Source organism: Podarcis pityusensis (assembly GCF_964106645.2).
Source record: "Podarcis pityusensis genome assembly, chromosome: 7".
In the NCBI taxonomy this organism is placed as follows: Eukaryota; Metazoa; Chordata; class Lepidosauria; order Squamata; family Lacertidae; genus Podarcis; species Podarcis pityusensis.
In genome coordinates this window covers 45,888,913-45,906,907 of record NC_138031.1, presented here as the reverse complement: position 1 = coordinate 45,906,907, position 17,995 = coordinate 45,888,913, and the positions used below count along the sequence as shown (strand labels likewise).

The following is a 17,995-nucleotide window of genomic DNA, read 5'->3' as shown; positions in this document are numbered from 1 at the left end:
GAAAACAAAAGAGGACTGAGGAAGGAAGACACAGCAGAGAAAACAATGCAGCTGGGATTAGGCTTCAGTGTCATTCAGCCCTTCCAAAGTTGAAAAGAGAAGAGTTTGTGTTATTTTGCAAGAAAGTTTTTGGGAGGAGGGGAGAGAACAAAGTAAGAACAGGGACCCTTGGATTTGATGCCAACTTCTGTTTTCTAAACCCCTTAGCCAAAGGATCTGATAACATACACTAAAGGGTACACTGCAACATTTTCCAGTGGGGTGGACCAAGAGCCCTTGTTTTACAAGTTGGTATCCAGGCTGTTATTCCTGCATTGCAGGAGGTTGGACTAGATGACCCTTGGTGTACCTTCCAACTCTACCGTTCTACGATATTAAATTTGCCTACGTAACATATTACAGTGGATTTACAGTATTCTGAACCAGATTTTTGGCCAACATGCTTCCCCGTCCAGATGTTGCTGGACTCCCAACTCCCATCAGCTCCAGCTAGCCTGGCCAATTGTCAGGGAGGAAGGTAGTACTATTTCAGCAACATCTGAAGGGCACCACATCGGCTAACGGCACATAGCATTTGCCGTTGACGCCAAAAGTTGAGAGAGCAGATAAAAAAAAGATGAGGGTGAACTTACCATGACAAGATTAACCAATGAAACTGCATTCAGGCTGATGCCCCAGAGCCACATGACTCCAAACATGTTGACCAGGATCATAGCAATGGTAAGGGTAACAACAATGGCAGCCCACACTTCAAAACCAAGCAGCACCATTGTTACTAAGAATATTGATCCAAGGGAAATACTGAGGTTAAAGACGGTGTCTTTTACAATAGTGAGATATTGTTCGTAGAAAACATAGAACACACTATATAAAGAAAATAGAAAATGTTCACATTGGTAACAGATTAACAGAATAAGTCTTTTGAATGCTTGGCTACTTTGATATCTTAATTCTAAATTATTAATTTCGTCTCGTTCTCAAAAGAGAATGCCACTTTCAGATTTTTCAAAAAGTTTGGCAGAGGAAATAGGATTAATCTAGACATTTTAAAAAGCCAGGATGCAGAGAGTAGTCATGCTCTTGCTTATAGAGTTTAATTTTAACCTATGTATGTTCTCTATCACTATATGTCTATATTTCTGGTCTGTGACTGTAATAAATCAATTCATTCATTCATTCATTCAGAGAGTAACCAATTATTTATAGTGTTTTCGCCATTAAAGGAAATTATGCAAAGTAATTTCCCAATTATTTCCAAAAACTCAAACTAAATATCAAGAAAAAATGTGAAAGCTTGAAAAAGCAGGAACACTGAAAGAATTGCTAAGCTACTGCTGCAAGCAACTTGGGAGGAATGTAACCTAGGTTGTGTCCTTGAAAGGGCTGGGTAAAAGTTCCTGAGAGGCATGTGCATTCTTGCCTTTGAACACTAGGGGGAGCTAAACCCACCAGGCCGTCAGCATTCCATCAACGGAAAGGAAAGTTTGAGGACGATTCAGTAACCCTTGTTATATTACAGGGTGTAAACTGTTGTTCTTAAAAACTATGGCTCTGAAATTTGTGCAATGGCATTTTGATATTCACAGTTTTATGTCCAATCAACATCATCACCCCATGGTTCAGTAACAACATTCAACCCACCAGAATGTGTATTTTTCACCCAAGAGTGGGCTTATTTAACACACACCACATTGTACTGATTTTAAACACACTGTCTGGAAGCCTCAACTAGTACAAAATACCCCATTTGTGTAGGTTGGCAAAAACAAATCTCACCAATTACAGAATATTACCACTGGGTTTGCTTCCACATTCTGTTAAAAGTGCTGTCCCCCCGTCCCCCCCATATAGCCTAAACATGGACTCCTGGGGAGCATGCTTTCCCATGCAAATCCCTCAAAGTTTTTAAATCGGCTGATTAGGCACTATCCAAACACTGCCCCAAATTAGTTTCTACTAGAAACACAGCTGTGTGTCTAGATTTCTGGTGTGTAGGCCCTTGACAGGTTTGTTATGTTCCTCTTTGGTCTCTTTTTGGAGACATGATGGAACTTCATTGCACCAGGTCTTCAGAAATTAATAGTGTATAACAGTTCCATTTGTTTTCCTGTTTTAATATCCATGAGCTGCCATGGGAACTTCTTGCTGTTAAAAGCTGGTATATAGGTAAGTCAAAGAAAAAAACACCCTGTAACACTTTGAATGTGTAAGTATTTGGTAGGGGGAGGGGGGAACAGAGGTGGAGAAAGAGCCACGTACCTGTAGGGGAATACGTGATAGCTCTTTTCTTCAGTGCTCATGGATTTAGTAATGTTGTATGCTATCACACGTGCTTTCTTCATTGCATCAATGAAGTCTGCAGAGGTTTTCAACACTGTATGGTAAGTCATGAAGTAGGTAGCTCCAACTTCAGAGTTGTTTATAAAGTTAACTGCAGAGCTATATGCTGCATGTCCTCTGTAAAGAAAAGTACAGTTAGCACACATATCAATGGAATGATTATTAGGTTCCTTCAGTTAAAATTAGCTAAGGCATCCAAGAGACAACTAGCTTCTACAATGCTGTTAGGACACTCCTGGGCACAGTGCTCTACGATTGTGTAACAATTTGCTAATCTAGAGAGATAAGGGAACACAGTATTTTGCCAAGGCAGGCGACCAGTGTCCTTCAACTGACATCATTCTCATCTGTCAAGAAGGAAGGCAAATGGAAGAACAGGCACAGAGCAAATGTAAAATGGTGGAAGACAGTCATTCGCTTCACCCCCGATACTGTGTTGTCATCTTCCTCAGTAGGCCCTGGACTACCACTATCTGACTTCTAGCCAAAGAAACCAGCACCCTATGAGTTGGATCCACACACAAAAAAGCTCCTCTCTGATGGAAGGGTGTGTGAAAGGAGAGAATCTATGGATCCAACCGAACACCCATCACAATTGTGCCCAAATATGTAATTCTGCAAAATGAATGCAGGATCAAGCTTTGTGATGCTTTATTCAAGGACTGCAATGATAGATACGTGAAACAACAGAAGGCAATGTTCTGGGCTGTCAGAATGAAGGCCAGACACTTAGATTGGTATTGCACAGCAACAGCAGGGGTACGTATGGAAAATAGCAGCACAGCATTTTCTGGGATGTGGCAGGGAGGACAGGGAAGCTCCAGGTTAAGACAGACTTTGCAAAGCTGTGCACACATCTGTGGGACAAAACCATCGCCAGCCCAGAGCTGCCCTGATTTCATCACCTCACACTGCCTGATCCCATCAGATGCGGCACAAATGCCTCATTTACCACTGGTGGTCTGCGTCTCTTATACTTTATGACTACAGTGTTTGTCAGAATAAGTTTTACTTTGAAGGAAAATATGTCCCCTCTAAATGCGCCCCTGTTGACACATACCCTTTGCCACATTTTGGATTAGGATTATCAGAGAGGAACATGGGCAGGAATTTCATGAAGTCTTCACCCTGAGGTCTCTTCTTCCCTTCTGGAGTCAGTGGCCGGCAACGCACACAGGATGGATCCACAACTGCATAAACATTGTTGGAAAATGTATGTTAATTGGCTACACACACACACAAAAAAACCTGCTTCACAATAAAGCAGTTTCATCGAAGAACCAAGATCTTAGCTGAAGAGTCCCATATTTTTGTGCAAAAGACACCCAAGCAGTTACTCAATTAGAGGAACACCCCAGCTGAACTATGTATGAAATGTTGGAAGATTTGGGTCAGACTAAAGAAAGTACTTCTTCACACAGTGCATAGTTCAACTATGGAATTTGCTCCCATGGTAAGCAGTGATGGCCACCAACTTGGACAACTATAAAAGATTAGACAAATTCATGCAATGATAAGGCTACCAGTAGCTGCTAGCTATGATGGCTAGGTTCTGCCTCTGTAGTTGAAGGGAGTATGATTTTGGGTACCAGTGGCTGGAAACAATGGGAGGGAAGAACACTTTTGCATTCAGGCCTGCTGCTTGCAGGCTTCCCATGAGCAACTAGTTGGCTACTATCAAAACAGGATGTTGAACTAGATGGGCAACTGGCCTGACCCAGCAGGATCTTCATATGTAACCATTTTTTAGCAGCAACTGCCATTGGATTCTATTCAGATGTAGCTATGTCTATAATCCAACCCAAATGAAGATGGGACAAAGCTAAGAAGTCTACTTTCCTAAATTTAAAACAGAAGTGCTTCACGTGGCAAGCTCTATAGGAAGCAGTTCCCTGTGTAGCAGTAGCAGTTGCTGCTACACCACACAACACATTACTCAGCTGTGTGTAAACATTATGAAAAGTGTTGGAAGCAAGAATGGGGACTTGCCTCCATGATGCTGATATGAATCAGGCCAGTTCTTAACGTACAATATGTGTTATCAGCACTAAACTATTAGCTGTATTTGTCAATATGTAGGAATTTAAAAGCATACTCTACATCCTGCCCCCATGTAAAATATGCAAGCTGGAGTAGGTAGGCATGACTGGCATCAAAGCATGCTAAGAATTCCACACATCCCAACAGGAGAATTCTGAGCAAGACGTGTTTAAGGGAGTGTACAAAGGCAACAAACAGTACCTGAAGCATTGCAGAACTGCCCAGTGGTGTTGTAGATTCTGCAACAAGTTGACTGTGGTTTGACCCAATCAAAGTAGTCATCAATCCACGAAGAAGGAGCATAGCCAATTTTTGTGCTAAAATATGAAAAACAAGCCACCTTTACCCAAACATTATTAATGAACTTTCAAAACAGGACATTTCTCCTACTAAATGTTAAGTATACACAACAGTCTAGTTTGTCTGGAGGATTAGCAATTGTTTTCCTAGACTACAAGTAGAAGTGTTCAGAATTTCAAAGTTCATCTCATGTAACTTAAACTGCCATTGGAAAATCTATGACTTTAAAAAAAAAAATAAGGATGAGTACTTTACAACAAAATGCCATACCATAAAATATACTTAATTTGCTTGTAAATCATTTTGAGGGTTTAACAGAAAAGTGGCTTTCATCCTTATGAAATTGGCCAAAAGTCTGGAGGAGAAGAATGCTTCTGCCTGTTGCCCAAAGATATGTAATGAAGGAGCCAGACAAGCCTCCTTGGAGAGAGCATTCCGCAAGCAGGGAGCCACTGCAGAAAAGGGTCATTCTCAAGTTGTCACTCTCTGGACCTCTCGCCAAAGGGGCACATGAAGAAGGGCCTCAGATTATGATTGCAGTGTCTGGGTCAGTTTATTTGCTGAACAGACTTTATGAGGAAAAAAGTAAACACTTACTAACTGTTAATCTCTGCTGCATCAAATATTTCTTGAACGAGGGAGTTGTTGTCACATCCTGTTCCACCACACACCATATTTTGCCCATCCAAAGTAGTATAGTCATGTCCTTCTTTTAGCACAAAGTATACTGGAGGACCTGCATGCAGGTATTTGCTGAGAGAGCTGAAGTAATCCAACATGTACGAGTCCTTATACAAGAAAGGGGAGAGGGAATGAGAAAAATAGGAAGCTACCTATAATGCTTCTCTCTACCCTATATATGGTAAGACAAGAGTAGCATGTTGTTTGCAGTTGTTTTTCCCAAAGGAAAAAGAAGAAGCAAAAGTCACTTACATCTGGCATTGACAGGCTCTGGTCCAGGCCAATCTCAACCTTGTTGGCAACTGCTATGCTGAATGACAGCACACCCACAAATACGGATATCTAAAAATAGGTGATATTTCAAAAAGTGATTTAATTCACAGAAACAACTTTTATTTACACATTCAAAGAATTATGCATCTGTTAAACAATCTGTTAAAAACCTGATATCAAGGTTCAGGTTTTCATCTATGTTTGGATATAATTGGATGCTATTTTGAATCAAGATAGTGGACTGAACTGTTCAACACTGAACTGATTTTAACCACCAATTTCACTGCAGTGGCTTTTCTGTTTCTTAGAATTCCCGAGCAATGATGGACAGAAGGCTGCTAGTCAACTTAATATTGCTGTAAAATATACTGTCTTTTTCCATCTATAAGACACCCCCATGTATAAGATGCCCCCTATTTTGGGGGACTCAGATTTAATAAAATGGGGGGGAGATGTATCCATGTATAAGACGCCCCCTAATTTTTGACATTATTTTTTAGGAAAAAAACCTAGTCTTATACATGGAAAAATATGGTAGATAACATCTAATATATTAATTACAAGAACTCCAGAATAAAAAGTATGCCATACTGCATTGGCAATGTGGTGGAAGTAACAATTAGAGCTTACAGACTACCACTATTTCATTCAAACTATCAAATAACTTAAGAAATCCTGAAAAACATCAATGATAGTAGGGAGAAGAATCTTCACAAAGTATCGATGAACAGTTAAAAGACTCAACTGTTGCATTTTGATTGATAAAGTTAACATAAAAGTACACCCCCCCCCAAATGAAAAAAGACTTTTAGCCAGTCTCAAACATGAATGTCCACATACCACAATTGGTCTCATCCAATCCTTAAGAAGAAATGGAGAATATATATTTTTGAAGAATAAAAACAACACACTTTCAGAGTGCTGAACACTATTGATCTCTTCACCACCTTTGATACAACACAGAATATCGTATCGATTTTTCTGAAAAACAAAATGCCAAAATGAAATAAGCTGAAGTAGCAATTAAATTACTCAAAACAAACATTGAATGTATTGTAGCAGGCTTACCTCTTGGCGCTTAATATCCAAGCCCAAGAGGCTTACAAAGCAAGTAATTTGAAGGAGAAAGTCAATAAATACGGCCACTGCAGCAAATAGGGAGAAAGTACGAACAGCAGGCATAGTGGACAAAGATCCTAAAAGAAAGACAGAAATAGAAGTATTGCACTGTCTCTCTCAATATGAAGAAGTGCAAAGTTTATTTTAATCCCTGGATGTCAAATTAACAGTGCATGATTAAGACTTCTACAAAAAGATGACAGAAGATCATCTCTCAATACCACAGGCAGCATGCATAGCAGCAGGTGCTTGCAAGGGTGAATACAATCTCATGCAAGATAATTTCAGTAGATGCCATAATTTCACAAGCAACCACAGAATAAATGTTGCTTTATCATTTTGTTCTACACGATGACCCTTTTCTTCCCTAGCTGCCAGCAATACATTGGGTAGAAGACAAATTTAACATTACCAGCTAGAATTTAGCACAATGTAAAAAAATAACAAAAAAATGGGATGATAAGCTGTATAATGGTTTTGCTTTTTTTGCTTTTAGTAACTTTCAGAATCCCTGATACAAATCTTGTGTGTGATCATTTCCACCAGCACTCCCCACTTCTGTGACAGAAGTTCCACTGCACAACGTGGAATAGAGCCATTAGAAATAAAGGCTTAATAGACCATACATGTTCCAGTTAAGCAGAGTATGCATTTATATGAACCCTGCAAGTGATGAGGATGAACAGAGTGCAACATACTGTATTTTTCCGTGTATAACACGCCCCCATGTATAAGACGACTCCTATTTTTTCAAACTCCAAATTAAGGAAATGGGGGGAGCTTGCCCAGAGCTGCTGAACTTTTTGGGGGGAGGGGATTGACGACAATCGCTGCCACAGCAGCAGCCAATCGCCAGCACAATCGCTGCTGCCAATCTCCTGCAACGGCTGCCACCAATTGCCCCCCCCCTTCACTATCCGTGTATAAGATGACCCACAATTGTAAAAAATTATTTATAATACAAAAACATCATCCTAGACATGGAAAAATATGGTATATTGAAACAAAAAAAAATTACAAACTAAAAATCCTTACCCAATAAAAAGGCCACTGTCTCTGAAAATGATGACAGGAACATACTAGGAGCCACATCTCCAAGGATTCGGCCGATCTGCTTATCTAGAGTTTCACCTTGAAGGCGTTCATCTCTCTGAAATAGTATTCATTTGTTAGAAATCAGATCTAGAGAAAGTTCTCCTTGGATCTATGATCCAAACATTTGTATTCAAGGAAATATAAATACACAGCTAATGTTTCCTAGAATGTACATCAGTCTTGCCCACTCAATTCTCCTTATCCCAGAACAGTGATCATTTCACACAGTCACTATAGAAAATGAGCATATATGAATTTTCTGGTTCTCCTTTTCCCATTTCTAGTCACTTCTTTGTTCCATGGCCACTAGATGAAAACAAAACCTATCTCTTTATTCTTTGTATAGTACAACCAGAATTTCAAGTGTAAGGCCCTCTTACACTTAGTCCTCTGAAGGCAGCACAGGGGCAATAGGATTGTGTGAATCTTTGGGGTATATTCAAGTTCTGTTAGGGTTTGGAGGAGCGATGGTAGGGGATAAACTGAATGATATTGTTGGTGTATTCTCTCTCTTTCTGAAAAATCAATAAAACATGTTTTTAAAAGGATTGTGTGAATGTCCCTGTCCACAAAGAGAGAGAAATCCATCTCCAAAAGGGAGGTCCAAGCATGGAGGCCTCCTCACAGGAGCAAAGGAAGCGTCTACTGCTGCTGGTGGTTCTTTACCAGGGCTTTGACAATGGAGACAGAAAACAGGGAGAGAGTTCCAAGGGCATGCCAGGACAATTTCCCCTCCCATTACAGAAAAAGCCTGCAAAGGGCGGGAAAGAAAAGAGGACCAACACCCAACACTACCCCCTCCCCGCAAAAATATCCATCCTACAGAGGTTTGACAGTTCATGCCCCACTGGGAAGAAAAACTCTACTATTCTATGAATTTCAGACATGAATATGAATAAAACATTAGCTTATTTTGGATCAGACCAAAAGATCCTCCTAGTCCATTATCCTGCATGTGGCCTACCATTTCCCTCCAAAAAATCCACAAGCAGGATAAGAAGGTGATGCCATCTCTTGCTGTTGCTCCCTAGCAAGTAGTATTCAGTGTCAAACTATCCCTTAACACAAAGTTGCCATATAAGCATCAATATGGTTATCCTCCATAAATTTGTCTAATCCCCTTTTAAAAAGCTAGCCACACCAGCAGCAGTTATATACTGTGGCAGTGAATTCCGCAAGTTATATTATGTGATACAGTACTTTCTATTGCCTATCTAAAATATATCACCATTCAATAACTACAGAGTTACAGCTTTATGTGAAAGAAAAACTTCTTTGCACATGTTTGATTTTACAGTTTGTCACATTCCCTTTCAGAGTCATCTTCCACCCTAAACTAAACAGATTTCAGCCTCTCTTTGAATGGAAGACACTCCAACACTTTGATCATTTGGGTTGCCCTTTTCTAGATCTAGGGTACTAAATCTGTACACAGTGTTCCAAATGCAGCAGCACTACATATTTGCGTAAAAGCATGAGATATAACAGCAGTTTAGTACAAAGATGCCAGGACACGCTTGTAAAGAGCCGTCCATCTGGATAACCATGACGTTAAGCAAGCTGGCAGGGAAATTAAAGGAGAGCAGGTTGTGTCAGGGTGCTATAAATATATTGTGTGGGCTAGTAACGCAAGGGTTTATTTGCAAAATCATAATAAAAGGTAGATATTCTCAAACAGCTGTACTGTTCTCCAGCACCTAATGAAAGGCAATGTATATCGTTTCTCAAGTGCTCCAAGTATTTTTGTTTATTCCCAACCAATTTCCCAGTAAGGACACTTGTTCTCTAGCATATTATATGCCAAGTCTTTTTACTTTTTCAAGTAAGATTCCCAGTAAACATAACTCTAATATGGGAGCACTTTCATTTTTTGTTGTTGAACTCATTAATACTCAACATCTCACAAAATCACTTGAACAGGATTTCAAAATCAACACCACATGTAATACAACAGAACCAAATGATATCAACACCTCTTGCATCAAGGGGCCATGGCTCAGTGGTAGACCACATTCTCTGGATGGGATGATCCCATGCTAGATTCCTGGTATTTCCAAGTAGGACTAAGAAAGACTTATGTTTGTACACCTGGAGAGCTAGTGGCAGTCAGTATGCACAAAACTGAGCTAAGGAGACCAATGGTCTCATTCAGTTTAAAGTAGCTTCCTATCTGATCACAATTTAGAAGTACACTACTGGCCTAAATGGGCCACTGATCCCACTTGTATATTCATATTCAACTTATATTAGGAGCTTATTCATTACACACTAGGGTAGCGAGGAATCACAAAAATACCTGAAATGTCTGGACAATAATGAAAATGTTGTCCACTCCAACTGCCAACACTAAAAATGGAATGACTTCAATAACAATCAATGTTAAGGGAACTCCAAAATAGCTGAAGATGCCCAGAGAACATACAACTGAACTCAGTACAATCAGAATGCCTGCAACGCCCAAGGAAATTTTTGAATCCACCTAGCAAAAGAAGAAAGAAATCACAACAATTATATTTAAAATACCTGATTGGTACCAATTATAAATGTTTTTCAAGTACAATTGTAGCTTAATAAAACTACATCGCATCAAAATCTAGGTCTAGTCTTGCATAAAAAGAGCCAGAATAGGAATGTGTATCCTATTAGAAACCACCCAGTGCTGAAAACTAGCATCAAAATATCATTAAAACTTCAGTGTACACCCACAGCACCTAATCCAGCCAGTGATATACTGTATAAAGAAATGTCCTTTGCTGGATTAGTGAGAGAATGATTCTGAGGTTGAATAAAATATTTCCTTTTGGTACTTTGAAAAAGGGAAGGAACCTGCAACCAACTCAGTCAACACAAAACAGTTGCACTGAGCTGCCAATTTCTGTTAAATTTTTCATATACCATATTACACGACAAAGCATTTTTAAAAAAACCATGGTTTGAAGCTAATGGAATTCCCCTTATAAGAGTAAAAACACACACAGATGAGCATAATAGTAGTCAAATATATAATAAATGTTTCAGCCCACTTTTATTTGTTGTAGACTTGCTTTTAAACCATTAAAGATACATACCAAGAATCTAGCAGCACTCTTGATGTGTCCCAGAGCTATAGAGATATACACAAACATTACTGCGTAGCTAATTACAACAGTAGCAACATCACCGTAGCTTTCCCGGTCTATTTCATCTTCAATGCTACGCTCAGCAGAGAAAGAAATTGTTAAATTTGAGTTGTTATAGTTTTTCACAAAAGAGATGAACCTGAAAGACAACAAATCAATGGGTTCTTAGAATGTCAGAAAATTTCTCACATTATTCACATAGGCCTCCAATTTTTTTTAATGTTAGTTGTACTTTTGGACTAGACCCAACATTCTACTTTATCTTGATCATTACATGCTTCCCAGATGTCCTAGGTTATCCTTGGGCTCAATTCATACTTTTAAGAAAATGTGAAATGTGAAGGACAGAAGTAAAGGCTGCCTCACAGCCTGCTTCAGCTGGATGTTCTGTTACCGCCTCCAAAGGGTGTTCTATGGGGACACCCTTGACTTTTTATATTATTGTGGGTTTAAGATGTAGTTTAATGTTACTTATAAGCCACCTTGGAAGGATCTGTATCATGAAAAGAAGGATATGAACAAACTTCTGACGCAGTCTTCAGCATCTTATGCTTGCATAGGGAAACTGTGCAGCTCCAAGGTTACACTAACTAAAAGTTATGTCAGATAAAACACTAGCAGTTTGTCTATAACATGTTCATTTCTGAGTTACACAAATAGCTTGTTGTTTGTTTAAAAAATTGTGAAGTAGACCTTGCCAGATTCTCTTGGGCAGGCAACTGACTCATCTCCAGTATAAGAATTTTACATGCAATGTTTCAGTTAAGCCTCAATTAGAAAGACTTACTCCTTTTCCCAAGCCTGTGCTTTCATTAGCTTTTCTGTGTCGTTGTAGTAATTCTTGACGGGAAATGTGATCACAAGGGCTGTAGCATTATTGTAATTTTCACCTAGGCATTAAAAAAAAGATAAAATACATAAGGAACTATTTTAAGGATTATAGAAGATTATAGCTAGCATAACCAAGGAATGATGGGAACTAGAGTCCAACAACATATGACAAGCAACATGTTGTCTAATCCTGTTATAAAGCGTCTTCCATATTCACTTCATGCTACTTCACTAAGTAAGACCCATTTTATTTACTAGCAGAAATAGTGTCATTAGTGCTAACCTAAGCCGATTTACACAGACGTAAATGCAACCAATCTCAATGAAACTTTCCACCAGGTTTAGGGGGCCCAACTACTAGTCTCCCCCCCGCTCCACACACCATTGTCCTCCATCATCTCTCCTCCCCCACCCATGCAAAGTGTTACAATTGCTTTTAGGTATGTATGCTTGAGTCTTCCTTGCTGAATAAAGTAAAAGAATACTAGCTCACACACTGGCTGTCAACCAGTGCACTGAAATTAAATAGTATTCACCAGAAAATTGGTTTTCCATCCAGACTAAATACTACACTATCTTACTAATTCCTGCTAAACAAGAAAATACACTTTGTTGTGTGCAAGTCACTCTATTCCTCACCATGAATATTTCCCCACATGGCATGGAAACACCACATGGCAGTGGTAAGGTTTTGCCAGGATTTGAGATGCAGTGTGTATTTCATAGCTGATATAAGTGTAGGCTATAGGCTGGATACTAAGCTGGCTGTATTACCTTAACAGTCCTGAAAAGAGACTGAGAATCACAACAAATGGATGTGGAGGCTACACCTTCATTTCAGCAAGGCTTCCACACCTGTTTTGATCCTTCACACCTACCATCATATCCTCCCATCACCAACCAAGGAAACACAGGGCCACCAAATGTTCCCAAACACGGATCGTGAAGCAAGGTTGTGTCATTCAAAGAGGCTGGAGCTCTGTGAAATTCATATACAGTTGTTGACAGTTATCCAAGTAGAACACTGCTTGTTACAATATTACAGTAGATCATATTTTGAAGTGAAGGGCATTTACTTTGGAATGCCCTTCAAGTTTCCTTGACTCCATCTCATTTTCTCCCTTAACACCTCAATCATGTATATTCTCTACTTAAAGGTAAAGGTAAAGGGACCATTAGGTCTTAGTCATGGACAACTCTGGGGTTGCGACGCTCATCTCGCTTTACTGGCCGAGGGAGCCGGCATACAGCTTCCGGGTCATATGGCCAGCATGACTAAGCCACTTCTGGCGAACCAGAGCAGCGCACGGAAACGCCATTTACCTTCCCGCCGGAGCGGTACCTATTTATCTACTTGCACTTTCACATGCTTTCAAACTGGGACCAAGCAACAGGAGCTCATCCCATTCCGGGGATTCGAACCGCCAACCTTCTGATCGGCAAGCCCTAGGCTCTGTGGTTTAGACCACCCTTCCTTACTTACCTACTCTGAGGCAATTTCCAACAAAGTAAGTAATCCTATTTCCAATCATGTAAGTATAGCAATAAGGTGTGAGAACTTTACGAGTACAAAGATCAGCCCAATTCAGCCAATTGTTCAAGCCTTCATAAAGCAAATTTTATGAAACCAGGAACAGAAACTAGGGAGCAAGCTCAATCTCCACCCCAGGCACTGGCTTATATTAATCCAGAGTTCATCAGTTTTCAAGGAATTCTGTCCAGGCTCCAAAGCAGTGGTGGGGCTTGGTATCCTGATCCTAGACACAAAGCATGGTGTATGAATGACGCTTTCTCCAAACCAAGTCAACAGCTCCTTTTTAGTTTTACTTAAAATGTATTCTACAATCCCTGTATCAAGCAAACTATCCAAGAAGCATGTAGACCAAAGAAGGAAATGAAAGTCAGTCTGCCAAACAGATATTCAAAAGCGATTTTGACAAGCTACAAGTATATATGTGAAATATCACTGTGCTTACCGGACACAGTACAAGAGGTGAGAGTGGTAGTCAGCGTAGACAAAAAATTCATCACCAATACTGTGATCTAGGACAGAATGACTGTTCTGGAAATAATTGAGTACACTTAAAATAGTACAGTTGTTGTTGGAGGGAGCAAGAGGAGCCAGGCAGATGTCCTTCAGCATTACGGTGTCATTTTTATAAGAAGCAGTTATGTTTTCAATAGCATTCTGCAAGTCTAGCACCTGAAAGGATAAGAAAGGAAGAACTTAAGTGTCATAGCAGCAGAACAGAACTTTTCTTACGTCCATGCATCAAACAACCTTTAAGATATGGTGGATAAAGCTAACCAACTGTGGCTCAAACTGTACAGTCTAAAGGAGATTAGATGACAAAAATACAGATTTCATAGTACTGCTTAGAATGTATGGTTTTATTTTATTTTATTATGCATTTATGCTGTAAGCTACCCAGAGCATTGATTTACAGTGGAAGGGTAGGACATAAATACAGAATTCTCTATTATACTTTAACATACAGCAACTGTTAATTCTACAATAGGCTAGTTCAGACATAACTCTAAGCCTGGAGTTCCCAAGCATAGCGGCCTCAGACACCCACTAAGACAGGCTCTCTGCCACTCCTAATTTTTTAAAAATTGTGGTTTTGGGGGCTTATTTGGTTGTTTTGCTTGGGTGGTTTCCAGTTTGGGGAGAATTGTCTTTTTGTGTTGTTTTTGGGTGGTGTAAAAGTTTTGCTTGTGGGGGAGCGGTACTAAGCATTGACAGTTCCTCTGTGAAATGGGTGCTTTGTGGTACACCCTCTGCAGTTTAGATTTTCAAATGTCCCCCTAGGCCTAATAGGATGGATGCTTGCTCTAAACCACAGTTTGTATTACAAGAACAAGCTGCAGTGAGCCTTGGGCTTGTAAACTCCTACCTCTCCCCCTGGCAAAGGCTGCAAGTTAGAATGTGAAAGCTTTTCTTTCTATTTCAGATTAACCACTACATGCAGTGTCATCCAAAAATTGACAAACTGAGGTTAAGAGTAACTATGATTAGTTGAGAAACAAGCCAACTTCAAAACCAGAATTTATGAAGCTAGCTTGATTCAACTAACCACAGTAAAGAGTAATCAAAGTTGAGGGTTCAGATGACATGATAAACTGTAGTTAATCGAAAGCAGATATGGAGACTTCCAATCCCCTTATTGAGGCATCATCGGAAAAGGAGTTAGGAGCATGCGAGTCTGGTGGGAGACTTAATTCATTTGGAGTGATAAACCATGGCTACATCTACACCAGTGTCATTATGTGCCTCAGGGTTTTTTAGGGCAATCATAGTCAAGTTGGACACAGCTACCTGGAACCGCTAAGCTATAACTACAAGTAGCAGTACCAGATTCAATTCTTGAATGGCACACAATTCTGATTGTATTATGCTGGCAGGCACCTATCCCTGAAATAGTAGAGGTTTCAAGGGCTTACACAGGGCTTAAGTATCTGAACAGAAGCTTCCCTGAAATTATTGGTAACTGCCAATCAAAGGCATCCCCCCCAAACCCCTTTGTATTTCAGTTTTCCAACTTGCACCCTTGCATCCACTGAGCATACAAAGGGCTGCCGTCTGTATTACCTGATGCAAGATATCTTTAGTTAGTGGAGGCCCGAAAGGAATATCTGCTCCTGATGGATATGGAGAATAGATTTCTGGCTTGGTGTTTGGAGCTTGGATAATAAGTTGTTCAGTACGGAAGAAAGGTCCAAAGTGAGTATCAAAATATTCCTTCTCTTTGCGAGCTTCACTGTTTGGGGATGACCAGAGGTCTATAGGATTTGTTGTTACTTTGACAAACATCAGGCCTGAGGAGCACATGGCAATAAAAGCCAGGGAAAAGAGCACAACAGGTCTTGGGTTTCGAACACAGAAAGCCCCCCATGATGTGAATGTGACTCTTAACACGTTCTCAAACCTTTCACCCAGCCTTTCACACCAGGTAGCTTCTCCTGCAAGAACAAGAGCACATCCAGAGTAAATAAGATATCCATTTCCAACACAACCCATATACCTAACCAACAATTACTATTAATTAGGGCTTCCAGGTTTTTCTGTTTAATTTAGGAACAGGAACAAAATTGTAGAGAATGAAAAAGAGGACTATGACATTATTAAGCCCGACTCCATATAAAATAGGGCATAATTCAGCCACTGAATGCAGAAATCAGGAAGTACACCAGCATAATGCGTGTGGGAGTACCGTGAAGAAGAGTTGTGTGTAGTCTAGGATATTTATTTTAAAAACTAGTAATTCATATTATTAAGTTCCTTTTTTATTACTGAAAGTGAGAGAGAGAGAGAGAAATGGCGTGCAAGGAAAAAATTCAGGACATATTGTTTTACAACAAACCCAGCATGTAATTTAATATATTATAACCAACGTTCTTAAAGAGGAACACACACAAATGCTCTATCATTACTTTCTAGAACTTACCAGTATTCTGGCGTAAGTTAACAGAATAGGCAATGTTGCTGTCAATAGGTGTGTATTCAGAAACAAAGTGTCTCTTCCTGTAAAAGAGATGAGCATGAACAAGAGCACTCAGGATTGGATTCTCAGTTCTATTTTATTTAATAATGTGATTCAAGACACTCTAGGTTACAGTTTGCAAAGAAAATACAGAAACTGTTATTATAGAATTTTTATTCCTGTTATTAGAGAATTTTTGGAAGCTAGGTCTTCATTACATCAATTACAAGTACTTGCGCTGAGCTACTCTGTGGTGGCTAAAGTATTTGAATAGTGCCTGGGGAAAATCCAGCATCAATCACTAGCCATTTCTGTGGCAGGTAACTGCATTGCCATATTTGACATTAATTCCTCTTCTTCAACGTAGTGCCATTCTCTCTCTCACTGGATCATTGCAGAGTTACAGCAGTCTCTTTGCTTCAAGTTAGAGAATATTTATTCGGAAACCTCAAAATCATCATGTACTAGTAAATGTTCTAGTAAACAGGTGATCTACATGATTCATCAGAATCTACTGGCAAAGCTTTTCCTGGACTGTACCTTTCAAGGGAAAGTGTTGTAGGTTCAACATTTTAATACTGCTGTCTGGAGTGGTAAAATCTCCTTCAGTAAGTATTTCTTTATCAGGCACCTCATGCAATGAGTCTATTGACAATTAAAATAAAATAGCATATTGGGAGAAAGCGAGACTAAACATGTCTCCCTGACACAAATGCTAGGGTTCTTGAGAGTATTCAAGTGATCCTTACCCAAAGTAGTAAAGTCAGGAAAAGGCATATTATTTAATTGTGTTGAATAAAATCTTACCTGAATGTACCACTTGTGGCTGCAGGTGAGGATCACTTGAATGCTCTTAACACCACTAGCATGTGCGTCAGGAAGAGATATTCAGTCTAGCCTTCTCCCCAACCTGCTATTTATCTTGCTACTCAATCACATAACAATCCCCACTATCTCTTCCCTAAAAAAGTTAGAATCCAGGAAAACGTTACCAGTTTATTCTGTTGAATACTACTTAATTCTGCCCTACACAGTGGTACCTCGCGTTTCGAATGTTTCTGTTGATGAACGTTTCGGAACTCAAACACTGAAAACCTGGAAGTAAATGCTTCCGTTTTGGAATGCACCTTGGAACTCAAACGGCTTCTGCGGAGGTATCACTGTATTTTTCTCAATTTTTTCCGCCTTTTGAGCTTCGGTTTTCAAACAATTCGGAAGTCAAACGGTCTTCCGGAACGGATTACGTTCAAAAACCGAGGTTTCACTGTAACCGTCTTACACATATCTCCTAAGCTCTTCAGGTTTGTGTAGAATACAAGTTTACAAAGCCATCAACAGAGTGCAGGCACTAAGACATATACATTTTATGAACCTTACTACATTTGGCCATTTTCACATGTCACATTAAACCATGGTTTAATTGAAGCAATGGTTCAATGTGAATGAACAGTGTACTTTGCTACTCCCCTGCTCCCCTCTTCAGTGAGCCAAGCAAGAAACATTACATATGAACAAGCCTTGGCTTATTACCATAGTTTGATGGGAAATAAGCTACAAGACATTGCTTCGCACATAATGGACAAAGTCAATCTCTGGTTTCTTTGTTGTCACTGATGCACTGAAGGAAAGAGCTAAGTGCATGTTTACTTTAAACCATAGTTCATTTTAAACTATGCCTTAAGATGACATGCAAACTAGGTCACAGAATCATCA

At 39.6% G+C, this 17,995-nt stretch overlaps 1 protein-coding gene across 1 annotated transcript in view; it reads right to left on the bottom strand.

Annotated features, from left to right (window-relative positions):
- NPC1 (NPC intracellular cholesterol transporter 1) overlaps positions 1–17,995 on the bottom strand; it is a 34,792-nt gene that overhangs the window by 2,216 nt on the left and 14,581 nt on the right. Inside the window, exons 7-22 of the mRNA XM_081013072.1 lie at positions 16,247–16,323; positions 15,391–15,761; positions 13,775–14,001; positions 12,677–12,777; positions 11,755–11,857; positions 10,917–11,106; positions 10,145–10,327; positions 7,789–7,903; positions 6,703–6,830; positions 6,475–6,615; positions 5,614–5,703; positions 5,278–5,468; positions 4,582–4,697; positions 3,401–3,530; positions 2,260–2,457; positions 633–864 (exon numbers count right to left, since the gene is read on the bottom strand). Of these exons, the coding sequence (XP_080869198.1) occupies positions 633–864; positions 2,260–2,457; positions 3,401–3,530; positions 4,582–4,697; positions 5,278–5,468; positions 5,614–5,703; positions 6,475–6,615; positions 6,703–6,830; positions 7,789–7,903; positions 10,145–10,327; positions 10,917–11,106; positions 11,755–11,857; positions 12,677–12,777; positions 13,775–14,001; positions 15,391–15,761; positions 16,247–16,323 (2,593 nt within the window). The remainder of the gene's footprint in view (positions 1–632; positions 865–2,259; positions 2,458–3,400; positions 3,531–4,581; positions 4,698–5,277; positions 5,469–5,613; positions 5,704–6,474; positions 6,616–6,702; positions 6,831–7,788; positions 7,904–10,144; positions 10,328–10,916; positions 11,107–11,754; positions 11,858–12,676; positions 12,778–13,774; positions 14,002–15,390; positions 15,762–16,246; positions 16,324–17,995) is intronic.